The 27,534-nt window shown below is 36.8% G+C and overlaps 1 protein-coding gene across 1 annotated transcript in view; it reads left to right on the top strand.

Moving 5' to 3' along the window:
• The window catches only part of LOC150090593 (uncharacterized), a 135,611-nt gene that overhangs the window by 54,175 nt on the left and 53,902 nt on the right, over positions 1-27,534 (top strand). The window contains exons 4-6 of the mRNA XM_090386636.1: positions 3,316-3,466; positions 13,429-13,545; positions 26,800-26,874. Of these exons, the coding sequence (XP_090242762.1) occupies positions 3,316-3,466; positions 13,429-13,545; positions 26,800-26,874 (343 nt within the window). The remainder of the gene's footprint in view (positions 1-3,315; positions 3,467-13,428; positions 13,546-26,799; positions 26,875-27,534) is intronic.

Below are 27,534 nucleotides of genomic sequence, written 5' to 3'. Positions count from 1 at the left end.
AGGATCAGTATTAGGACCACTGTTGTTTTTAATTTTCATAAACGACATTGATGAATGGATAGAGGGCATGATGTCTAAATTTGCAGATGATGTTAAAATTGGTAGAGTAGTTAATGATCACTGTCAAGCTGAGCTTCTTCAGAGAGACCTAGATAGACTTCAGGAATGGTCAGAAAAATGGCAGCTATGCTTTAATCCAACAAAGTGTAAGGTATTACACCTGGGAAACAGTAATCCCAAAAAAACTTATTCACTTGGTGGAGTTCAACTAAACCCAGTACTGGAGGAAAGGGATTTGGGTGTTATGATACGGTCAGACATGAAATTCTCTAAGCATTGTAAACAGGTTGCAAGGAAGGCCCATGGTGGCCTATTGATGATCTATCGAACTTTTTCAAGTAGAGATAGGGACGTGATAATCCCATTATATAAGGCTTTTGTTAGGCCACACTTGGAATACTGTGTTCAAGTATAGAGACCGCACCTAAAGAAAGACAAAGAGCTTCTTGAAAGGGTGCAAAGATGGGTAACTCGCCTGGTGAGATCGGCAAAAGGGCGTCCTTATGAAGAAAGACTGCGAATATGTGGGTTGCAGAGTTTGGAAACTAGACACCTTAGAGGAGATTTGATTGAGGTGTTTAAGGCTCTGAGAGGCATCAGTAAAATAAATGAGGACGAAATTTTCAAGATTATAAATGATGCTAGAACTAGGGGACATAAATTCAAGTTACGGGGGGGAAATGTTTAGATTGAACTGGAGGAAGTTTTATTTTAGCCAGAGAGTTACAAATTACTGGAATAAGTTGCCTACATGGGTGGTAGAGGCTGACAGTTTTGGGAAATTCAAAGGTCATCTGGATATTACCTTCGGGTGAGGGAAGCGCATAGGATGATAGGTTTAATTTCCTTTTCTTTTATTAATTATTATTTTTTATTTATTTATTTATTTTTTTATCATTGTTTTATTCGTTTTTTTTTTTTTTTTTTTTTTCTTGGCTGGTGCAGCATAAGCCATAGGCTTTCTTGCACCATGTGGCCATTACTAATACTAATTGGGATAAGGAGGTGATTATTCCCTTGTATAAGGCAATGGTTAGGCCACACCTAGAGTACTGTATACAGGTCTGGAGGCCTCATTTCAAGAAGGATGTAGAGCTGTTGGAACGAGTACAGAGAAGGGCAACAAGATTAGTGAATGGAACAAAGGGGTGCTCTTACGAAGAAAGGCTTAAGTTTTGCAAATTACAGTGTCTGGAGACTAGGCACCAGCGAGGTGATCTGATAGAGGTGTATAAAGCCTTGAATGGTTTGAGCATGCTCAATGCTGATGGGATTCTTCCTCTAGCTCAGAATAATCACCTGAGAGGGCATAAATTCAAATTGAGGAAAGACAGATGTAGGATAGACGTGCGGAAATTTGCCTTTAGCCAGCGGGTGGTTGGTTGGTGAAACAGACTTCCATCCCTTGTAGTGGAGGTTGATAGCCTAAATAAGTTTAAGGCTCAGCTGGACAGGTATTTTGAACGAACAGAGGGGTGAAGTGGAAGTCGGTTTTTTTTTTTTTTTTTTGGCTGATGCTGCATAAGCTTGCTTTCTTGCATCAAATGCCTCTACTAATGCTAATGCTAATACTAACATACCGTTCTCTCTTGCTTCAGTCCCACATAATAAATATATGCCAATTCACCTTCTAGAGAAGAACCTCCAGAATTGGTTAGTTAATATGGTGAACAAAATAATTGAGATTATGCCTCAGAAGCCTGTTCAAGTAAACCATCACACGTCCATAATCAGCAAGAATTGGATAACTGAGGGACTTGGTCTAACCAGATCTGATGCAGAACTCCTTAGATCCCATTTAAAAGGTGGAATCTGCTGAATTCCACCTGCAAGACTATGCATACAGAAAAAGAAATGTTGCTTGTGCACATTTTTACACTATTGCATAATCCCTATGCTATTGTTTTGCTTTGATTTGATTGATCTTTTGATGAAATTGGTATTAGTCACAATCCAGAAGAGCAGCATCTTTTCATAGATAGCTCAAGTAAAAGTTGAAAGCTGTCTTACTTTCTTGATGCTGAGCAAAATCTACGGCAGTTCTTTTTCCTTGTAGTTAATGGCTTTCTTAGTAACATTTAATAGTAAAAATTGCAAAAAACTAGTTGACAAGTTGATGAAAAATTATAATAAAATGGAATGCAGAATGTCACTTAAGCTCCATTACTGGCACTCTCACCTCAATTTTATTCAGACTAAAATCTGGATAATGTTAGTGAAGAGCATGGAGAGCGAGGTCACTTTTCCACTGATAATAGAGGATGACACATAGCTTACTTAATCACATTATTTCCAGAAAGGAAAGTGGGACAAAGCTTTGATAGGTGACTATATCTGGTTTTATGTTTAGGATGATCACACTGACCACAAAAGACAAAGCTTCAGATGTATATTTTTAAGGAAATTTTTTTTTGATTAACCCAAGGAAGACTTCTTTTTGATATATGGTTTTATTTAGCTTTTTGTTTCCTTGTAGCAAAGATTAATCAGTTTTGTATAGGTGTTAAACATTATTAATAAATTTGATATGGTATTATTGTATTTTTTTTTTTTCTTTCATTTCGAGGCAAATCAACCCTGCTATGAAAAAGCTAAGGTTATATTTGAAATTAGCATGGCAAAATTCATAAAGGATCTCTAAGAAATGCAGATAAATAAGGCGCCTCTGTAGCCAGGTGGGCAGGAGCAGCAGTGCGTAGCACACGCTTCTTGATTAGAAGCGTGTGCTTCTACCACCAAATACGGAGGATGCGGAAAGGTCAGGGAATGACCACCGCATATCCCCGGAGCAATATGGCCTTAGTTGCTAATGCTCCTAAAAAAAAAAAAAAAAAACCCAACAACCAACAACCGCAGATAAATAGAATCTTTTTGAAAATGTCTGTAATTCTGCCCAAACATGATATGAGGGAATATGAACATGTTGAGAGCCTTGTTAATCATTTCAGTCCCAGAGAGACTGTGCAAGACTCACTGGGGAAGAATTGTCATCCTTGGATGACATATAAGAGGACATAAATTTAAATTGAAAAAAGGATGGTTGTAGGATAGATGTGTGAAAATTTACTTTCAGCCAGAGAGTGATTGATTGTTGGAAGAGACTTCCATCTGCTGTTGTCTTAGGGTAAATTTAATTTATTTATTAATATTTATATATTTAAGCTTTATATAAGATTAAATTTAGGTTTAAGTTTTTTTTATAAAAAATGTTTCATTTAAAATTACAAATTAATTGGGAGTATTTTCTATTAATAGACATTCCCATTTACCACCATATCCTGTTGGACTAAGTTTGTCACATGATAGCATATTCAGAAGTGACCATGGTAATGGTGCAGAATCTGATGATGGCAGTGGAATGCAGGGGTTCTCAGTTTCTGTTCAGAATATCAAGAAAGGTTTCCAGGTTAGTAAAAAAAGAACTCATATTTGTGCATCATTGGTTGTAATCGCTTTTCAAAATGAAAAAAAAAAGTTGAAGCATGAGGCAACAACATATTTGTATTTTAGTTAAAATCAGATTTGGTTGTTATGTTAATGCATTCACTGCCATTTATTTTTATGAGGGTCCTTTCTATATGCCTTTAGTGTAACTTAATAATATTTTTTTGAATTATTAATCAGCTAATTCATTCATTAATCTAACTAATCTCAGGCTGTGGATCCATTATAACAACCCTTTAGGGTAAAATTTATAGGAAAACACTTTTTACACAATTTTTTCAGTAGACACACACTAAGGGTGATGCTTTGTTTTTCACAAACTAAAGAATTAAAATTCAGCAAGCATAATCTTCAAAAAAAATTTACCTTTATTTCTTGTGGAAAATACTAAATTAGATAAATAACTTCAATTATAAGCAAAGAAAAATACTAAACTAGATAACATAACATCAACATCAGCACAGAACATGAAACTGTGAACCAAGTGTACAGTTTTTATAAAAGTGCTCTCTATTTATAGTGTGATTGATGCTAAGCAAAATCCTAACTGTAATGTAACTAGCCCATGATTCAGTCAGTGTGTTGATATCACTCAGTTGTTTGTTTCATGTGCCCTTATTTACTAAGTGCAATTAAATGGATACATGTTTGCATTAAGGCACAAAAATTGCAGTTCGTTTTGACACAAGTTTGTGTTCCATCAGTGAATGTGTTAAGGTGCTCTAAACCAAATTTATTCCAGTTATAAATAATTTAATATTTTCACTAATCACATGTGCATTTGAGAAGTACTTGGTTCTTAGCAGGTTTACTTGCTGTTGCAAAGTCATACAATTTGCTAAGTAAGAAATTTTTTTTTTTTGTTATGAGTTTACATAATTGAATTGAAAAGGAACTTGCATACAGTAGAACCTTGATTATCTTAGCTTCTACCTGTTTGTCTTCATTAATCAAGATGGCCAGCTAAAACAAAAAAGTAGGGGGGTTACAGTATAAATTGTTAAAAGAATGCATGACTAAGCCAGAAATGAGAGATTCATACCAGAGCTGTAGCACCAGTTTAAGAGCTGTTTATGTATTATTTATGTCTGATGTATGCAGTTGACAGATGTCACTTTCAATCTGCTTGAACTGGAAAATTTTAACAATAACAAGGTTCAATATCTTCATTATAAAGACAACTGCAGTTATGTTTCCAAGATTACTATAAAAAAAAGAAACACTAATTACCATGAAACAAATGCATAATATTAATTATATTAATATTAATAATATTGTACTTGGCAAGGTGCAGTTCTGCAGCCTAAGTATCACATGCTAATGTTCAAAATAAAATCATAAAATAAGAAGGTGCAAACATATGACTCCCACTCAAAGATGATACGCCCTCACACCCACCACAAAGTATGAGGGCGCCTCCATAGCCAGGTGGGCAGGAGCAGCAGCAGTGCGTAGCACACGCTTCTTGATTAGACTGGGGTTCCAGCCCGTGACCACCAAATACAGAGGATGCAGAAAGGTCAGGGAATGATCACCGCATATCCCAGGAGCAATATGGCCTTAGTTGCTAATGCTCCTAAAAACCAAATAACAAAACAAAGTATGAGTGCCACTTTTATAATAGAAATGGAGTTAAATACACATAAGGAAACTCACAAGAACTGCTTCTTCAAGGGGAAATCAAAACTTGCGAATTCCAAAAAGGATTGTACTTCAGCTGTTGACTGCTATCCAGCCAAATACCAATGGATGTCCCTGTATGACCCAAACACAAAAATAAAATAACGAACAAATGAAACTTAAAATTGTGAAGTATGTTAAATAACCCTCTATAGGTTAAATAATGAAACATAAGGAAATGTAAATTTCAATTCAACCCAGTCACTTAACAAGTCTAAACCGAATGCAAGTATGCAAATTAGCATTAAATAAATCATAAACAGAATTAACATAAATAAAAAAATTATAAGAAAGCACAAATCAAATCATAAGCATTCAAACTTTGCATTTTACATTATACTATTATAGTATATTTGTTTATAATAAATACTTCTAAAAATTACTCTGTACTTACTTTTTATTGCAATTATTGTATGTAATAAATATTATGTAAAAGTTAGTTAAAAAAATATTCATAGAATCACTATGAAAAATATATCTGTTCCTTCATATGCCAGGGCTGGAAACCTGGGTAGAAAGCTTTCTTCCAGGGCTAAAGGAGCAAAAGGAATATAGAATCCTATCCAATGTTTGAATCTGTACTCACTTCCACCATGAATAGGTACCTTAATGAATTTAAAAATGAAAATCCTTGATTAGACCGTGGTTTGAGCCCGTGACCACCAAATACGGAGGATGCAGAAAGGTCAGGTCTTAATTATTCACTCTCTTAACTAGCCAAACAATGAGTAAGTTATCTCCTGTCCTTATTCAGAAACATCTGGAAAGTATTGCAAGATCTCCTAAGGTGGTTAAGAGACTGCAGCCAGGAGATCTACTAGTGGAAGTTACGAGCTGCAGGCACTCCAAAAAACTCTCACAGCTTACAAACTTTGTTGGTATTCCAGTTAAAAGTATCTCCCCATGCAACCCCTAAATATGGGATCTATTAAACATTACGGAGGAAGAAATAATCCAAGAGATTCAGAAACAAAACATTATTCAGGTCAAATGAATTGTGATTGAAAAAGATAATAAACTTACTTCTAAAAGAATATTATTCAATCCTTCAATACTCCTGCTTACACTCATTGGTAAAAACAGGCTATCTACTTGACTGCATTCACTCGTACATTCCCCATCATTTAAGATGTTATAAGTACCGAAAGTGTGGCCACTTGCAAATTGCATGCAGAGGAGAGGAGACCTGATCTGCTCCAAATTGACTGAGCAGTTGCTTTGAACGTAGTCTGGATTATCAGACCATGCTTAAAGCAACTGCTCAGTAACAAAAATGACTTTCCCCTAACTATAAAGGTCACCATCCTGCATACTCTAAGATGTGAAAGATGTAAAAGTGAAAAATCAGTAAAATACAATGTTGAAAACAAAGTTAGTTATCAAGAGCAAGGAAACAAATTGTACTTAGTGTGCCGAAAACATACCTACTCCAAAGTTTTACTAGGACATTAGAGAGTGGCCACTCAAACTGATGTTGTGGTTCCTTCAAATATATCAATATCTTACTGGGCACAGGTGTTGGATGTGTGTGTGTGTGTATTGTTGTGCACATCTTTAGCATTAGTAGAGGCATATGATGCAAGAAAGCAAGCTTATGCAGCATCAGCCAAAAAAAACCTCCCATTTCGAAATACCTGTCCAACTGAGCCTTAAATTTATTTAGGCTATCAACTTCCATAACAAGGGATGGAAGTCTGTTCCATGAACCAACTACCCGCTGGCTAAAGGCAAATTTCCGCACATCTACCCTACATCTGTCTTTCCTCGATTTGAATTTATGTCCCCTCAGGTGATTATTCTGACCAAGAGGAAGAATCCCATCGGCATTGAGCATACTCAAACCATTCAAGGCTTTATACACTTTATCAGATCACCTCGCCAGTGCCTAGTCTCCAGACTGTAATTTGCAAAACTTCAGCTTTTCTTCATAAGAGCAACCCTTTATTCCATTCACTAATCTTGTTGCCCTTCTCTGTACTCGTTCCAGCAGCTCTACATCTTTCTTGAAATGAGGCCTCCAGACCTGTATACAGTATTCAAGGTGTGGCCTGACCATTGCCTTATACAAGGGAATAATCACCTCCTTATCCCTGCTAGAAAAATTCCTGTATATCATTGACAAGACACCATGAGCTACTCTTGCCGCCTGTCTGCACTGCTCAGAAAACTTCATATCTGCCTGCACAATTACCCCCAGGTCTTTTTCATTCTCTACTACTGTCAGTGCAGTACCACAGAGTTGATACGTTGCTCTGGGGTTACTGTTTCCCATATGTAGTACTTTACATTTGTCAATGTTAAACTTCAGTTGCCACCTCTCAGCCCATTTGCTCAACCTTTCCAGATCCTGTTGCAGCAGCATAGCATCAGTAGTGTCCTTAACAACCCTGCCAACCTTTGTATCGTCTGCAAACTTGGACATTAAGCTTGATATACCATCATCAATATCATTTATAAATACAGAAAACAACAATGGACCCAACACTGAACCTTGAGGGACTCCACGATGAGCAGTGTCCATTGATTACCACTCTCTGTCTTCTCCCCCTCAACCATCCAGATTTTCTTTATCCACAGCAGCAATTTGCCCTCTCATCTTGTTAATTCATTTCGCTACTTTGACAAATTGATTGCTTTGTGTGTTAGTTTAATTGATTCTGTTATTATATAAATTTGTATTATTGTATTAATTAGTGTTACATCATGATCTATGCCGATGCATAATTTTGTACAGGTAGTATACCATTCCAAATCTCGGTGTCTGAAAATTGTAAATATCTAAAAACTGGACGTTTTTAAGGTTCTCTATTTTATTTTTGTGAAAACTGATTCATTTCATTTGTCACAAAAAACTTGTTCTCTGAGTAGTGTTATTGGATGATGAACTGTTTCTCCAAATACAATTATATCTTAGTTAAATATTTAACCTAACACTTCCAAAAAGTCCGTTAGCAGTTTGCAGTCTATCTATGAATTCTGTTTGGAGCCAGCAGACTTTTGACTACTATAAGGAAATGCACTTTGGTCTAAGAACTCTTGATAGAAAGTCAGCTGGTCATCAAACTAAATCCACAATTTAGCAAATTTTTAAAGTCATACAGCTTCTGCTATGAACATATTAAATACAGTAAGCATCAGTTATAGTGATCACTGGTTATTAGAATCGGCCACTCACTAGAATCAAATTTTGAAGAACCGATCCAAATCAATAAAATGCACTACAGTTTCATCATATACTAGAATCACATTTTCGGTTATAAGAATCAATTTTGAATGCCTCTGTGATATTTTTCTAAAGCACATTTCTGGAGGTCACAACCATAAAACAATAAAAACAATTTGCAGTTTCCGGTTTATTGGGCTTTTCTGTTAGTGCAATAAATGAGTAGTAAACTCGATATTATTCATTTGCGATAATACTGATAGCTGGAATTCTGTGTTTTCACGTTATTAGGTGAAATGTGTTTCCCCTTCGCTGAAATCTGCACTTCATTCTATATCTAAACTTCGTCTCACTTGCGTGTGCTGTTTTAGTTCCAATTTGTGTGTGCTGTGTGCTTTGTTATCAATTGAAGTTTATCTTTTTCACTGTGTTTTAAATTTTACTGCCAAAAAAAAAAAAAAATGTCAGCAAACAGAAAGAGAGTGAATTTGAGTGTAAAAGATAAGTTACGAATTATAGAAACGTACAATAAATTAAACTTAGGCAATATGTCTCAAAGGGAAGCAGCAGTAAAATTAGGAGTGCCTCAGACATCTTCATCAAAATTGTTAAAATCACACAACACATTAAACACTAATGTGATTAGTGAAACCAGAAAAAGGAAGCGTGAAGGGAAATGCTAAACAATAGATGAAGCTACATTTGTTTGGTTCAAACAGGCCAGCTCATTTAATGCGGCAATCAATTGTAGCATTCTTCTTCAAAAAGCTAATGATTTTGCTGAAAAAATACACGAAGAGTTTAAAGCAACAGATGGACGGCTGACAAGATGGCAGGAGAGGCATGATATTGTGTACAAAAAACTTCACGGAGAAAAACAGGATTCCGATGGTTCTGTAGCTGACACCTGGTTGAAAACCTCTTGGCAAACTGTGTTAAGCACTTATAATCCTGAAGGCATTTTTAATACAAATGAAACAGGGTTGTACTATAGGGCTACCCTAGACCACTGCATGATTTTTAAAAATTCCTCTGCATCTGCAGGAAAGAAGATCAAGGACAGGATTACAGTTCTTTTAACATGCAACATGACGGGGACAATCAAAATGAAGCCATTAGTTATTGGCAAGAGTAAATCGCCACCTAGATGTTTTAAAGGAGTAAAATAGCTGCCTGTTGAATATGCCAATAATACCAATGCTTGGATGACAGCTTCTTTATTTGAAGGCTATCTTTGTAAATGGGATTTGAAATTGGATAAGAAAAACAAAAAAATTGCATTGGTTTTGGACAACTGCCCAGCTTATTCAAAGTTGACTTTCAAAAACATTGAATTAGTTTTTCTACCTTCAAATACCACATCACTGATTCAACCTCTCAACCAGGGAATAATAAAAACCTTTTTAAGACCTTTTATAGATCAGATATTAGGAGAAGAATCATCCGATATCGCAAAGCAGATAACTGTTCTAGGTGCACTTCATATGACAATGAGTGCCTGGAATGAAGTTTCTGAAACCTGCATTAGCAACTGTTTCAAAAAATGTGGTTTAATTATTCATGATGGACAACTAAGTCACAATACTGATCACATTGAAAAGCCTGAAGACATGGGTGAACAGGAGTTTAATGATTGGGTGAACATAGATGGTGATCTACAAGTTACTACAGCTTTAACAGATGAAGAAATTGCCCAGTCTGTTACTGATAATTTCACTGAGGAAGAGGAAAACAAAGATGAACCCGAATGAATTCAAGTTACAAAATGGCAAACTCCTGAACCTATAGCCATCTTGAGGAGAGTGTTGGAAGAAACTGGTGCAAGTGGTTGTGAATATAGACTTATACAATATTGAAAAATCTATAAATAGACTTTGTAGTAATAATCCTTTCATCCTTGCATCCTTTCTGCTGTTCGGCCATTATGTTCTGGCTCTCCAGGTGGTCTGATATCTTCCTGGTTATGCAGCTGGTCAGGATCTTGTACATTGTTGGGAGGCAGGTGATTGGCCTGTATTTCGCCGCATTTCTTGTATCTTCATCTTTAGGGTTCAGATATGTGAGAAACTTCAGGATTGCCTGTGGGTGCCTTATCATTCGTGTGAACTGCTCTGCCAGGTGCTTGTGTGTGCAAATGAGCCTCTTGTACCATTAGTTGTGGACGTTATCTATTCCTGGAGTTTGCCAGTTGTGAGAGTTCTTGATCATCTGTTTATTTCTTCTATCCAAACCTTCCACTCTCTCATCTTTTGTACATCCTTGGTTTTCTTGCATTCTAGTTCTATCCAGTGGGCTCGGCTGTTATGTCTTACTTCCCTGCTCCATACGTTGCCCTGTTGCCCAGAACTCCTCAATCGTCTTCTGCTCGCATGGTTCTTTCCCGTCTTCTCCAAGACTCCTATAGAAGCATCTTTGGTCCCCATTAAAGATTCGGTTGTTTATTTTCCTCTGGGAGCTCTCTTTGTATTGGCGTAGTCTCTTGCTGAGAGCGAGGAGGTTCTGCTTCAGTGTGTGTGTGTGTCCAAATACTCTTCTATTCTCTGATTTTTTGTCCCATGTTTGCTGTCTCTCTTGAGGATGCTCTTCACTTTTCCAATCAATTTCTTACTCCTATTACCCCATTGGTACTGGGTCAATTGGCCTATCTTGACTCTTAATTCTTCTATCTTCTGCTGAAGTCTTCTTTCCCAAGCTGACAGTTTCTTCTTTTTTCGGTTCTCTGCTGCTGGTCTCTCGTTTCTCTTCCATTAATCCTAGGGCTGCTATGGCAGTACAATACACAGCTATGTGGATGGCCTCCAGTGTTGCACCATTGTTGTTGAGGTAATGTGGTATTATTTGCCGATTGAGGTGGTCTGCGACTCACCACAAGGTTCTATTGGGCCTCTGCTTCGGTATTACTTGGGTTAGGTCCATTCCCTCAAATTCTGTTAGGACCTTCTTCCACTCGTCCTCTATTCTGGATATCATGACCTCATCTCTTTCCACTTCAGCTGCTGTGGGTTGTATTTCTTCTTGCTCTTCCTCCTCTGGTTCTGTATTGACCATATTCTCTATCCTTTGTAGCTGATCACTCACGTCCTGCTTGATTTTTTCCAAGATTGCAGGAGCTATCAGGTTCTTCATGATGATGGTCCTTCTCTGGTCTGCTATTCGCTGTTCGGCGGCCTGAATATCCAGAATCGTTCCAGCCACTTGGTATATAGCCTTGCCCTGTATGTTGTCATATCGGTCTCCAGCTTTGTTATTTCGTAGTATGCTTGCATGATGTACATATTCATTTCGATGCTTCACTACATGTGTTGCCATTTTCTTCCTTCCTGGGTGGTCACTAATGCAGTTGCGCAGGAAGCACTTCCAGTTGGTGGGGCTGGATGGTCTTGCCCTTTTCTTGTGGTAGCCATACGCAGACAGCACCACTTGCTCCACTGTCTTCCTCGGGAGACCGTCTCTGAATATTCGAACTGACTCCTCTGCTTAAGGCCTGAACACGAGTGACTTTATCCTGCGCCACACTCGATGCAATTTATTATTATTATTAGCCATATGGCGCAAGGAAGTCTGAGGCTTATGCTGCACCAGCCAAAAAAAATTCCTGAGTTACCCTGAGAAAGAATGTAGAAAGGAATCATCAAGAAAGAAAAGAATGATGATGTCCAGCTCAGGACCCCGGGTGTGCCATACTCATCAGATGCGAGTCCCTTCAGTGTTATGCAGTGACCTCCAGAAATTTGCTCCTCCTCCTCTCATGCTATCCTGCCTCACGAAATTTCTGTTCGAACAGAAAATCTTGTGATAAATAAATATAAAATTTAATATAAAATACATTTAAATTTTAATATAAATATTTAATATATTTATTTTATATTAAAATAAATTTTTATATAAAATACAGCGAATGATAACAGTGTCTCCGATCAATACAATAAATGGAAAATATAGCTCTCACACATTTGATGTTTGAAATTTTTTTAAGCTTTGTAAACTTGTATGTATTGCTGTTCAAATTGCTACTTTCAGCGTGGTGCTGGGTTTTACGTTCACCTGGTGTTACTCACAAACAAAATCATGCATGAGCCAATGCGAAAATCACGTTATAGTCACATTGTTCCCTAATATATCAGTCGCATTGGAGCAAATTTGCATTGTGAAAATGCCCAGCACTGAACCCTGGAGGACTCCACTAATAACATTAGTCCATGAAGAGCAGTGCCCATTGATTACTACTCTCTGTCATCTCCCACTCAACCATTCTTTCATCCATGTAGCAATTCGCCTGTAATGCTATACTGCTCCAATTTGTACAGCAGTCTTCCATGTGCAACAGTATCAAAAGCTTTCCTGAATTCCAAATATATGATATCAAAATTATTTTTTGTGACAACATCATAGTATTCAATCAAATTGGTCAGACAAGACTTCCCCTTAACAAACCCATGCTGTGTCTGAATTATTACTGCAGTCTTGTTTAGATGATCCAGCAATGCTTCTTTAACCAGTGGCTCCATTATTTTCCCCAGATCAGAAGTTAAACTAACAGGTCTGTAATTACTCTTGTCAGTCTGTGATCCCCATTGAAACAGTTCTTGACTGAAATTTGAAACGATTTACTAGAGAAAGTTCAGAAGACCAATCTGTCACTTCGGAAAAATAACTTGAAACTGCTATGGAATTAATGTTTCTGTGTGGATATATGAATTTGCAATGAGTCAATTTTTGAAAGTTTGAAAAAAACAGACAATTAAAAAGGTTTCAAATGCTAAATACAAAAATATTGATAAGCCTACAGAAACACAGCTTTTGTTGACCACACACACACACACACACACACACACACACACACACACACACACACACACACACACACACACACACACACACACACACACACACACACACACACACACAAATCTGAAACATCCAGAAACCATTAATGTAATTTGAAGAGAAACTGTTGAAGCTAAAAGTAAATAAGATACCTGGGACTGATGAATCTACCCAACTATTGTGTGTGTGCATGTGCATATCTGTCAGTGTGGTATACTTTGTTTATTTGTGAATTTTGTGAAAACATATTACAGGAAGAGCTACAGAGGATTATTCAGAGTCACAGAAGTTCAGATGAGGAAGATGCTGGATTACCTCACAGTCCTTGTACTAGTCCTACTACTGCAGAAGTCATTGCTCAAAATCTTCAGGTAGATTCAGATAACATCTATTATTAAAAGTATTAAGTTTGTTTAAAACTCTTAATTTTAAGTCATCATGCTTATTATGTCATAAAGAAGTGTTGTAGGCAGTTAACCAGCCACATAGTTACTCTGAAGTAACTAACCTTGTACAGCTAGGGTGGGTTTTTTTTTTTTTTTTTTTTTTTTTGAAAAATGTACAAGTTAGGTAATGTGCACATTCCATTACATTTCAGGCATGTTTAATTATCAAGTGACATTACCTCAGGGCTTAGATTATAAAGTCTATTCATGAAGTGTTTCCCAAAATTTCAGGTGATGGATAGTTCTAAAATGAGATTTGTGCAGCATTTCTTCTTTTTAAAGAGAGGGGTGAGAGACAAGTGTGAAAATATGTGAATTGATCTATCAAAATGGAATTATATTAAAAAAAAAATAAATAGTCCTGAAATTTTGAACAATCTTGAAGGTGTTGTTCCAGATTTTAACAGTAATGAGAGAACTATGGGGATGGGTGTAATATATGGCTATGAAATTGTAATTGTGTTTAAAACTTGCCCAGAGAAAAGCAGAACATATGCTGAAAATTTGATGCCAATCAGACTTTCTCTTATTGGGAAATTCTCAACTATCTAAAACAGAGATGTCAAAATTATTTTTCATGGAGGCGGTGCGGGCTACCGCCTCCATGGAAAATAATGATGTTTCTAAAATGCATTTCTACCACTTTCCACTGATGTGTACTGCTTTCTGTGATCGTTATCAAAAATTATTTGGTTGCCATGATGAGAAAATAATTATTGTAAAACAATACTTGCATAGAAATAACTGCCAGTATTTTTTTTTAATAAATAAATTTTTGTTATAACTCTTTTTTATCTTTTTGAAAATTAAAAAATTTCTGCTTTCAGAATGCAAGAAACTGTATATTTAGTCTGGATTAAAACCTTGGGGTAATCATTTATAGGAATTATTAAAGTTTACTGAATATTTAATTTCCAGAATTTTCCATTGCTTATTTAAGCAATTTGTTTCGCACGCTTACAATTTTACTGCGGCTTTCATACTGTTCTAGTTGGTTACGTTGTAATGCAAGTGAGCTAATATTTGTGTTGCCGTTTCTATTTAATAAAGTCAGTAAGCAAACAGTTTTGTGTTATGACCAGGGCCACCGAGAGCTGGCCCAGGCTCTGGGAAAACAATAATTCCGGGCCCGATGAGAGAAAAAAAAAATGTGTGTAGAGAGAAATTGTTCTTTATTTTTTTCTGTAATATAATAATATGAAAATTGAATAATAGTGATACAATATTGGGTAAATACAAAATAATAGTTTTTTAACAAAAAATTTCCACTTGTATAATAAGTTTAATCTCAATAAACTATCATATCAGATCACAAAGTCAAAAATTCACAGCTTGAGTCTCGGATTTAGACTAAATCACAAAGGTGCTTTGCGAGCCTCACGACTTGCAAATAACTCTATTACCTTCGAAAAATTACAGTGTTGGGCTAGCTCCGCCTCGGCTGATAATAAGCCCAAAGACGAAAGTTTGTTTTGACCCATAGTTGACAGTAACACATTTTTAATCCTTGATAGGCAACTAAAAGATTGTTCTGCTTGAGCCAGTCATTGATATTACACAAAACAACCTTAAAGCAATAACAATATTGGGAAATAGTGGTTCAAGATTCAGAGGTTTTATTTTATTGGGCAACTGTATAGGTGAAAGATTTTTTCCTGTATATTTGCATTATATATCAATTTCAGATGTATTAGTTCTTCAGAAAACTGCTCACTAATATCACCTTCATATTTGTTTTGTAGTTTTCTTGCATTTTCTCAAATTTCTACCTCATTTAAGTCGTGAAATAACCACAGCACACTCACTGAATACAATGTTTATTTCTTTTGCTGCATCAAATCGAGTTGTCATGTTACCAATAACACTGTCTAAAAGAACATTAAACTTGAATACTTCAGTTGGTGTTATTGTCTATTCTTCAGCATTTCTTTTCCTCTTTGTCATCGATCTGAAAATTCAGCCTGCATACTTAAATTTACCGCTACGAGATTACATTCATTTAGGATTGACTCCCAACTATTCCTAATCTTTTTCAAATCTGTCAGGAGCCTAGAAAGATTTGCTACTTTGATGTGGATTGTGGTATTTCGAACTTGTAAGACCGTGCTTCGGTAGTTTATGGCTGATAGAATTTTGAACCAAACTGTTGCCATCACGAGGTATTCAAACGAATCTGTCTCCATATGTGTCTTTATACCAGTCAAATCTGTTAGAGTGTCTGCAGTTAGATTTAATTCTAGTACCATGTTGATTGACTTCTATATTGAAGGAAGCTTTTGTGCAATGGTTTCACACTCTCAATTCAAGCAGACCAACATGTGTTGGACATGGAATGAAGCAAGCACTCAGTGTTTTTTTTTTTTTTTTCAAAATTTCCCCCTCTGAGGACTACCACTAAATGTATTATACAGCTTCTGTACAACACCAAAAAATGTTATTACCTCAGGACAACATTCTGCCGCATGAACACCACAGAGATTCAAACTGTGACAAGTACAAGGAGAAAAAATGGCCAGGGGATTAATTTCCAAAATTCGAGCTTGAACTGCCTTGTATGCTGCACTCATATTGAGCCATTATTGTATCCTTGCACGTTGAACTCACTTATTGAGATATTACATTTTTTAAGTGTTTCAAGAATTAAATTTGCAATGGCGTTTCCTGTTTTCTTATTGCAATCTACAAATTCTATGAATCTTTCAAAGATTTCATATTCATTTGTTTCTTTGTTTGCAAGAACATAACGCAAAATGAATTTCGTTTGCTCCATGTGGGCGGAATCTGGCGTTGCATCTACAATTATAGAAAAGTATTTTGCAAATTCTTTTTCCTTTAAAATGCAGCTAAGAACATTTTCAGCACAGCACGAAATAAATTCATTTTGAATTTTGGCTGACAAATAATGAACCTTTAATCTTTTCTTTTCAATTTGTGATTCTTTCACTTTTTTCAAATGTTCGTCAAGGAGAGAATCATAATAACTTATGATCTCTAGCATTCCTAAGAAATTTCCATTTCTTGAATCACCAATCGAGTTGCTGCTCCCCTGAAAGCTAATCCACGTTCGGAAAGAAACAAAACTACATCCAGATATCGCCGTAGTAAGTCTTTTCATACTTGCGTTTGGAAAGACTTACTATGGTGAAAGTAAGTTTTTCTAGCGAAAGACTCACTATGACTTGTCATTAGCATTAGCATTAGTAGAGGCATATGATGCAAGAAAGCAAGCTTATTCAGCATCAGCCAAAAAAAAAAAAAAAAAAAAGCACAACCACTACTCCCATTTCACCCCTCCGTTCATTCGAAATACCTGTCCAGCTGAACCTTAAATTTGTTTAGGTTATCAACTTCAACAATAAGTGATGGAAGTCTATTCCACAAACCAACTGCCCGCTGGCTAAAGGCAAATTTCCGCACATCTATCCGACATCTGTCCTTCCTCAATTTGAATTTATGCCCTCTCAGGTGATTATTCTGAGCAAGAGGAAGAATCCCATCGGCATTGAGCATGCTCAAGCCATTCAAAGCCTTATACACCTCTATCAGATCACCTCGCCGATGCCTAGTCTCCAGACTCTGTAATTTGCAAAACTTAAGCCTTTCTTCGTAAGAGCAACCCTTTGTTCCATTCACTAATCTTGTTGCCCTTCTCTGTACTCGTTCCAGCAGCTCTACATCCTTCTTGAAATGAGGCCTCCAGACCTGTATACAGTACTCTAGGTGTGGCCTGACCAATGCCTTATACAAGGGAATAATCACATCCCTATCCCTGCTAGAAAAATTCCTGTATATCATTGACAAGACACCATGAGCTACTCTTGCAGCTTGTCTGCACTGCTCAGAGAACTTCATATCTGCCTGCCAATTACCCCCAGGTCCTTTTCATTCTCTACCACTGTCAGCATAGTACCACAGAGTTGATACGTTGATCTGGGGTTACTGTTTCCCATATGTAGTACTTTACATTTGTCAATGTTAAACTTCATTTGCCACCTCTCAGCCCATCTGCTCAACCTTTCCAGATCCTGTTACAGCAGCATAGCATCAGTAGTGTCCTTAACAACCCTGCCAACCTTTGTATCGTCTGCAAACTTGGACATTAAGCTTGATATACCATCATCTATATCATTTATAAATACAGAAAACAACACTGAACCCTGAGGAACTCCTAATAACATTAGTCCACGTTGAGCAGTGTCCATTAATTACCATTCTCTGTCTTCTGCCACTCAACCATCCCTTTATCCATAGCAGCAATTTGCCTCCAATGCCACACTGCTCCAATTTGTGCAGCAGTCTTCCATGCGCAACAGTATCAAAAGCCTTTCTAAGATCCAAATATATAATATCAAAGTTATTCCCTGCATCCAGTTCTTTTGTGACTACATCATAGTATCCAATCAAATTGGTCAGACAAGACCTGCCCTTAACAAAACCATGCTGTGTCTGAGCTATAACTGAATTCTTGTCCAGATGATCCTGCAGTGGGGTAAAGTACCTGCCCGGCAACCCAAAGGTCGCGGGTTCGATTCCTGCCTCGGGCTTGGATCAAAGTACTGCAAAAAATTTGGGAGGTGCAATATGGCCACAGAAGCCGATGCGCCAACAACTACCAAATCAAAAAAAAAAAAAAAAAAAGATCCTGCAGTGCTTCTTTAACCAGTGCCTCCATTAATTTTCCTGGAACCAAAGTTAAACTAACAGGTCTATAATTACTTGTGTCAGCCTTTGATCCTCCTTTGTGAATTGGGGTTACATTTGCACATCTCCAGTCTATGGGTACCTCCCCTGAGTCCAAAGAAGCTCTCATAATTATGGCCAGGGGTTTGCTTACTTCCTTTGCTGTCTCCTTTAATATAACTGGATAGATCCCATCCACCCCGGGTGCCTTTTTTATGTTTATCCTCAACAATTTCTCCTCCACTTTCCTCTCAGTTATTAGAAAATCATCTAGCTCACTGCCAGTGTTTACTTCACCTACGACATTCCCCTTCCTGAATAACTCCTAATGCTCGCGTGCCCATAGATGCTGTTGCCGGTGAACTGTGGTTAGCACAGGCACTCGGAGAAGCCTGCGGCTACGCATCCCCATTTTCAGCAGAGTTCGATGTACTGTGTGTTGTGACCCAATGCTTCCATCACCAGTATTCCAATTACCGGTGAGTTACGCCACAGTCACCCTTCTGTTGCCATGTACCATATGGGAGAGCCTTCGCTCACCTTGAGCATCGATGATCCGTGGTCGTCCAGTACCTCTCTGGCGGTTCATTGGTTTTTCTTCCTCGTACCACTTTTGGTAGGTTATTTGTTTTGTTTTTTTAGGAGCATTAGCAACTAAGGCCATATTGCTCCGGGATATGCGGTGGTCATTCCCTGACCTTTCCGCATCCTCCGTATTTGGTGGTGACGAGCTCGAACCCCGGTCTAATCAAGAAGCGTGTGCTACACACTGCTGCTCCTTCCCACCTGGCTACGGAGGCGCCTCTTTCGGTAGGTACTAACCACGCCTAACCGTTAGCACCCCATCATCCGTGCCATTTTGGATATGCTCTGACCTAGTTGCAATTTGGCCTTTGTCAAATTCGTTTAAGTCTGCCGCCTTTCCTATCTGAGGAACAAGAGTAACACTGATTAATGGAGCTCGGTATCAGGTGTTTTTTTATACCGTGTCCCAACCCATGCATGTGCTGTAGTTCACCTGCAGTTGCTTTGATTTGCATAACAACTTGCTGGTCATGATGTTTTGGCTCATCTGTGTAGTTCTTCCAAAAATTTTCCAGAGAAAGTTGATCTCTGTGCTATTTGTATTCTTAACCAACTGAGTAAATGTCCTCTGAAGATTAACTTTTGAAAGTTGCAATGACACCCTTATCCATAGGTTGGATAAGTGATGTCATATTTGGTGTCGCGAACATAATAACACTGTTTTCATCAACATCAGCGATGCTTGGGAGATGTCCAGGAGGATATGAATTTTAAAGTGCACATTTATCTTCTCACGGTAAACCTTCAATTCATGATGGAGTTCATTGAAAAAGTAGGATTCAACGATAGCTGCTGTAATCCAAGCAGCTATCTTTGTTAGACCACCCTAGAACTGGTAAATGCTCTTCAGTGCTTGTGGGTTTTCAGAGTGATAAATCATGAGGGATTTTATTCTATGAATTCCAGATGCATTCCCTCCTAACAGAATGTAACAATGTAAGGCAACCTGTGGAGGCTTTAAAACCTGGAACTTTCTTCTCTTGCACTGAGACAAATGTTCTGATTGGCATGTGCGCCCGGATCAATGCTGTTTCATCCACATCGAACACTTGCTTAGGCAAATAACCATGGTGTTCAGTTGCCACTCAGAGTTATGAGGGAAAGTTCTCTGCAGCAACTGAATCAGCAGCAGTTGATTCAGTTTCTGCAGAGTTACTGTTTTAAGAGAGTATATACAGCATTATTGTTAAAGGGAATTCTGATTGTTTTGATATTTAGTGCAATTACTTTTTTTAAGATTAATAATTTTATATATTATTAATATACATATTTTATTCTTCATCATATGAATCATGCAATGAATGTTTATAATGAAAATATATAATATATATTTCGTAATTTTTTTAAAATTTGGCTGTTGGTCTAACCATGTATGGTGCCAGTTTTGTACCAAAGACAGTAGGACAAAGATTCCTAGTCCACTCCTCCACATGGTGTGTGATTACTTCCCAGAACATCTTCTGAAGCAAGTTCTGAATTATTATTATTATTATTAGCTATATGATGCAAGGAAGCCTGTGGCTTATGTTGCACCAGCAAAAAAAAAAAAAAAAATTCCCGAGTTACCCTGAGAGAGAGAGAGAGAGAGAGAGAGAGAGAGAGAGAGAGAGAGAGAGAGAGAGAAAGAGAGAAAGAAGTAGAAGGAAATCACCAAGAAAGAGAACAATGATGATATCCAGCTCAGGGCCCTGAGTGTGCCAAGCCCATACTCACCAGATGTGAGCCCCTGGGGTTAAATAGGTTGGCATCTTGTAGGCCTTCATTATCACAAAAGCGATGATTGCTTCTATCAGTTGTTCCATTTTCTGGTTTTCAATGCTCTGGAAATTCAGAATTTCAGTATACCATTCAGTTATTATCTGCTCTTAGAGTTTACATACAGTTCTCTCAAATCTAACAGCAAAAGACTGTAGTGTATACTTGCCAATTTTCAGAAATTGAAACTGGGCAAGACTCCTTTTTTTTTTTTTAGAGATCCAGTTTTAGCCAGAATGCTCCAGAACTGCCCAAATTCCAGCACTTGAATGTCTGAATGGCATTGTTGGACTTCTTTTCTAAATTAATAACTGATTAATGTGTCTTATACACTGAAGTGGGTAAATTCAGTAATTTCATGGTGACATGTGCCGTATTTCCTGCAATTTTTCTTGATCATAAATGTCTGTTAAATCTCTAGCCTCCCAGGCTCTGAAGGATCATTTTGTCCCATTGTATTCTTATTTAATTAGCAAGAAAAATAAAGATTTTCCCTCCAATTCTGTTCAGTTACGTAGCATTGGTTATTCAAAATCTTTGTTCCATGACCTGGTCAAACCAAGCCAGCTTGTGAATTGACTGCCAACCATAATACATTCATGCCACTCAAATCCAAAGTAACCTAACTTTTAACAATAAGCAGTACTGTGTTACACAACAGAGAATAAACCATGTGTTTGCCAATTAACCCTTCAGGATTATGTATTTTTCAAGGTCAATTTATAAGATTTATGGTTTAAAATCTAATCTAATCTAATGTGTTGTGATCTCTAATTTGTTTCTGTCTAATAGTATACAGTTTTAATAGATAGCAGCATGAAAATAGTTTTTAAAAATCAAAGGAGGATTTCGTGTCTGTTGGCCATTCATATCCAATTATTTAGGTATCAAAATACCAAAATTTCCAGGAATTCAAATTTGGAAAATAAATTAGAGGATAAATAGATATGGAGATATTTCTGCTATAAAAAAATAATAATCATGAGTTTCTTTTACATACTTTTTTTCACAAATTTTCTAGTTTTTTTTTTTTTTTTTTTTTGTTTTTTCCCCCAATTTTTCTCCAATTTTTTTTGTTTTTTGTTTCTTCTTTATGATTTTTCCCCCCTTTTTTACAATTTTTATTTAAATTTCTGATTTGATATTTGGGATTAATATTTACCCTAATGTTAGGCAATCGGATTAAAATTAGAAAAAAATATTTAAAAGCATTTAGGTATAAATTTTTCATTTTTATAAAATTTCACGAAGAAGTTCATTCTGTAGAGTCCATTCACTATCAAAAATTCACTTGGGGTAAACTTTCTCTTGGAATGATTAATGATATTTACGGTAAAAAAAAACAAAAAAAAAAAAACATTCATTTAAGTCAAATAGACTAAGGCGCATTTAGGGCTAGAGCCTCAAGCTGCGAACAAATTTAGACTATGTATATAAAGTGCTTAGCATCATAATACACAGCCATTTCTGAATAAACAGAAAATTTTTAAGGTGGCATCGTTTTAGGTTATATCTCATATTGTGAATGCCTTCACAACGAGTTGCCATGATATTGCACTACTTCGAATAAGTAACGCTTCACCTAAGGAGAAGACTAGTGTTACTTATTCTCAGATAGGTACCACCACCCAGACAGCACTGTTTCAGGGCTATTTGGCCCTTCGTCAGTGAGTGGGTAGGTACCCAAGTGATGCAATGATGGCAAAAACAGTTATGAAGTATAACTCCACAATATGAGAGATGCCTGATGGTGTATGATGTATTTAGACTAAGGCGCATTTAGGGCTAGAGCCTCAAGCTGCGAACAAATTTAGACTATGTATATAAAGTGCTTAGCATCATAATACACAGCCATTTCTGAATAAACAGAAAATTTTTAAGGTGGCATCGTTTTAGGTTATATCTCATATTGTGAATGCCTTCACAACGAGTTGCCATGATATTGCACTACTTCGAATAAGTAACGCTTCACCTAAGGAGAAGACTAGTGTTACTTATTCTCAGATAGGTACCACCACCCAGACAGCACTGTTTCAGGGCTATTTGGCCCTTCGTCAGTGAGTGGGTAGGTACCCAAGTGATGCAATGATGGCAAAAACAGTTATGAAGTATAACTCCACAATATGAGAGATGCCTGATGGTGTATGATGTATTTAGACTAAGGCGCATTTAGGGCTAGAGCCTCAAGCTGCGAACAAATTTAGACTATGTATATAAAGTGCTTAGCATCATAATACACAGCCATTTCTGAATAAACAGAAAATTTTTAAGGTGGCATCGTTTTAGGTTATATCTCATATTGTGAATGCCTTCACAACGAGTTGCCATGATATTGCACTACTTCGAATAAGTAACGCTTCACCTAAGGAGAAGACTAGTGTTACTTATTCTCAGATAGGTACCACCACCCAGACAGCACTGTTTCAGGGCTATTTGGCCCTTCGTCAGTGAGTGGGTAGGTACCCAAGTGATGCAATGATGGCAAAAACAGTTATGAAGTATAACTCCACAATATGAGAGATGCCTGATGGTGTATGATGTATTTAGACTAAGGCGCATTTAGGGCTAGAGCCTCAAGCTGCGAACAAATTTAGACTATGTATATAAAGTGCTTAGCATCATAATACACAGCCATTTCTGAATAAACAGAAAATTTTTAAGGTGGCATCGTTTTAGGTTATATCTCATATTGTGAATGCCTTCACAACGAGTTGCCATGATATTGCACTACTTCGAATAAGTAACGCTTCACCTAAGGAGAAGACTAGTGTTACTTATTCTCGGATAGGTACCACCACCCAGACAGCACTGTTTCAGGGCTATTTGGCCCTTCGTCAGTGAGTGGGTAGGTACCCAAGTGATGCAATGATGGCAAAAACAGTTATGAAGTATAACTCCACAATATGAGAGATGCCTGATGGTGTATGATGTATTTAGACTAAGGCGCATTTAGGGCTAGAGCCTCAAGCTGCGAACAAATTTAGACTATGTATATAAAGTGCTTAGCATCATAATACACAGCCATTTCTGAATAAACAGAAAATTTTTAAGGTGGCATCGTTTTAGGTTATATCTCATATTGTGAATGCCTTCACAACGAGTTGCCATGATATTGCACTACTTCGAATAAGTAACGCTTCACCTAAGGAGAAGACTAGTGTTACTTATTCTCAGATAGGTACCACCACCCAGACAGCACTGTTTCAGGGCTATTTGGCCCTTCGTCAGTGAGTGGGTAGGTACCCAAGTGATGCAATGATGGCAAAAACAGTTATGAAGTATAACTCCACAATATGAGAGATGCCTGATGGTGTATGATGTATTTAGACTAAGGCGCATTTAGGGCTAGAGCCTCAAGCTGCGAACAAATTTAGACTATGTATATAAAGTGCTTAGCATCATAATACACAGCCATTTCTGAATAAACAGAAAATTTTTAAGGTGGCATCGTTTTAGGTTATATCTCATATTGTGAATGCCTTCACAACGAGTTGCCATGATATTGCACTACTTCGAATAAGTAACGCTTCACCTAAGGAGAAGACTAGTGTTACTTATTCTCAGATAGGTACCACCACCCAGACAGCACTGTTTCAGGGCTATTTGGCCCTTCGTCAGTGAGTTTATACTTTATATACATAGTCTAAATTTGTTCGCAGCTTGAGGCTCTAGCCCTAAATGCGCCTTAGTCTAAATACATCATACACCATCAGGCATCTCTCATATTGTGGAGTTATACTTCATAACTGTTTTTGCCATCATTGCATCACTTGGGTACCTACCCACTCACTGACGAAGGGCCAAATAGCCCTGAAACAGTGCTGTCTGGGTGGTGGTACCTATCTGAGAATAAGTAACACTAGTCTTCTCCTTAGGTGAAGCGTTACTTATTCGAAGTAGTGCAATATCATGGCAACTCGTTGTGAAGGCATTCACAATATGAGATATAACCTAAAACGATGCCACCTTAAAAATTTTCTGTTTATTCAGAAATGGCTGTGTATTATGATGCTAAGCACTTTATATACATAGTCTAAATTTGTTCGCAGCTTGAGGCTCTAGCCCTAAATGCGCCTTAGTCTAAATACATCATACACCATCAGGCATCTCTCATATTGTGGAGTTATACTTCATAACTGTTTTTGCCATCATTGCATCACTTGGGTACCTACCCACTCACTGACGAAGGGCCAAATAGCCCTGAAACAGTGCTGTCTGGGTGGTGGTACCTATCTGAGAATAAGTAACACTAGTCTTCTCCTTAGGTGAAGCGTTACTTATTCGAAGTAGTGCAATATCATGGCAACTCGTTGTGAAGGCATTCACAATATGAGATATAACCTAAAACGATGCCACCTTAAAAATTTTCTGTTTATTCAGAAATGGCTGTGTATTATGATGCTAAGCACTTTATATACATAGTCTAAATTTGTTCGCAGCTTGAGGCTCTAGCCCTAAATGCGCCTTAGTCTAAATACATCATACACCATCAGGCATCTCTCATATTGTGGAGTTATACTTCATAACTGTTTTTGCCATCATTGCATCACTTGGGTACCTACCCACTCACTGACGAAGGGCCAAATAGCCCTGAAACAGTGCTGTCTGGGTGGTGGTACCTATCTGAGAATAAGTAACACTAGTCTTCTCCTTAGGTGAAGCGTTACTTATTCGAAGTAGTGCAATATCATGGCAACTCGTTGTGAAGGCATTCACAATATGAGATATAACCTAAAACGATGCCACCTTAAAAATTTTCTGTTTATTCAGAAATGGCTGTGTATTATGATGCTAAGCACTTTATATACATAGTTTAAGTCAAATATTAAAAATTAAACCATTAATAAAAAATCAAATTTGTAAACATTCTTGTTATAACATATATGATATAAAAAATCCATAAAACAAAAGAAATACCAAGTTCTTGTATTTTTTTGCTTTCTTCTTGACACTTAACTTGATGTTTTACATACTTAGCACAGTGAATGATATCATGTTCTTTGCTATGTGATATTTAATGTCTCATCTGCCCAAAATGCAAAATAAAAACCTATTTCCTTCTTATGACTTCAGAATATAGGGGAACATATGTGCTTAAATTCTTGCAAATAATATATATTTTTTCTCACCTGACATTGTATCTGAAGTAACTATAACAACCTTTTCATATTAAATCTAAACTATTTAAATTTAATAACAATTTAAATTAAATCTAAAATAATCTAAATTATAAGCTAGTCCTACACTTTTTCAAACCATGCAAAGTACTGATAAAGAACAATAATGACAATAAACAAATGGTAAGACATGTGGTGAAGAACACTTTAAATAAAAAATTAATAACATTTTATATGCATAATAAAGTGAATATTTTTATCCTTAGATAAATGACTGAAAACTCATGAAGAAAATATATGCTGCTACGAACTGAAAGAAAAAATGCTGAGTCACTTAACATCAGCTTTTAAGCACATATTATTATTAAATTCGGTAGGTCTGTATTTGCAAAATAACTTAACCAAAAATTGGAAGAAACTAAAATTATTGGAAAATCAGAGCACACTTGATTATTGGAACACTTCTGATTAAATCAAGAGAGTTGGCAGGTATGGTAGTGGTCAAAGAAAACAGCTACCATAACATTTCTTACAGAAATCTGGGAACAATTTTTTTCACATGTTCTTTCTCTTCACAAAACTTTCTTGGCTACTTTGACAGGGATTTGAAGTGAACTTCACCATAAATAGCTAGCATTTTGTTATGTATTTCTTGCGGCCCTTGTCCTTCAGCAGTTAAATCAGTGATGGGCAAAAATGATTTGCTACATGTTAATTCATTTTTAACACATTGTTTGAAATACCATAAAGAAAAATCATGTATACAACTATTCTTTGTTACAGTTGTATACAACTGTAACAAAGGCATTGTTATGAACTAGTATATCAGTGTGTTTAAGTGCACACTGTTTTCTTCCACCCTGTTGAGAACTGTTACTTGTCAAATGTATTTTAGTCGAACCCTTGAAGAATATGGTATGCTATTTGGAAATTCTGATGGGAAGTAATTAAAACCTCTGTAAAAATTCCCTTTGATAAATTATTTAACATAAAGAAATAAAAAGATATAAAAAATATCAAATGGTTTGTTTTATATTTGCAGGATAAATCTGTTAGTTCCCAGAATACATGCAGTGTAGGGAGCTTAATAAGCATGGAAAGTTCAGAAAATGATGAGGTAACTTTTTTTAATGAACTCTGACTTTTAATCTTAAATGTGTTATTTAATGTTCTCTCAATATTTTAAAAATTGCATAATTTTTTAATAGTTGAAGAAGCAGTTCTATTGAAAGAAGACTGTTTTTGAAGTTTTAATGTGCAGCAATAACAGGCATCAAATGGCACCCTGTCTCTGACAGGGATTATTCAGTAAAAAGAAATTCTTACCAGTAATTATGCTGTTTTGATTGTAATTCATTACTAAGATTGTTTTGTGCATTTGAAAAACTGGTTTTAATGTGTAACTATGATACTAGCTGTATTATGATACCAGCTATTTGGACTGCCCCGCTGTCTCTGGCTGAAAGTGATAGACCTTTTTTATTCATGCCAAATTTGCTATATCTACTTAAAAATGATGCAAATATTCACTTGACTTGACAACTCTTGTGCATTTTTGATCTGTTCTAACTAGCTTTAGGACCCATTGTACCAACACCTTTTTAATAGCAAGAACTTCTGTTATTATATAATTTCAACTAGTTGGTTTTTGAACTAGTTGGTACACAAGTTCGGAAGAGGTGCCCAAGATGCTGGCAATGTGCCAAATTGTCGCTCATTGATCACTCATTGCCAGATCATGCATCTCCCTCCCTCATTTAAATTCTGCTGCCCACTT

This window comes from Mastigoproctus giganteus, chromosome 1 (assembly GCF_048544385.1).
Source record: "Mastigoproctus giganteus isolate SK-2022 chromosome 1, ASM4854438v1, whole genome shotgun sequence".
NCBI classification, from domain to species: domain Eukaryota; kingdom Metazoa; phylum Arthropoda; class Arachnida; order Uropygi; family Thelyphonidae; genus Mastigoproctus; species Mastigoproctus giganteus.
This window is presented reverse-complemented; position numbering and strand designations above follow the sequence as displayed.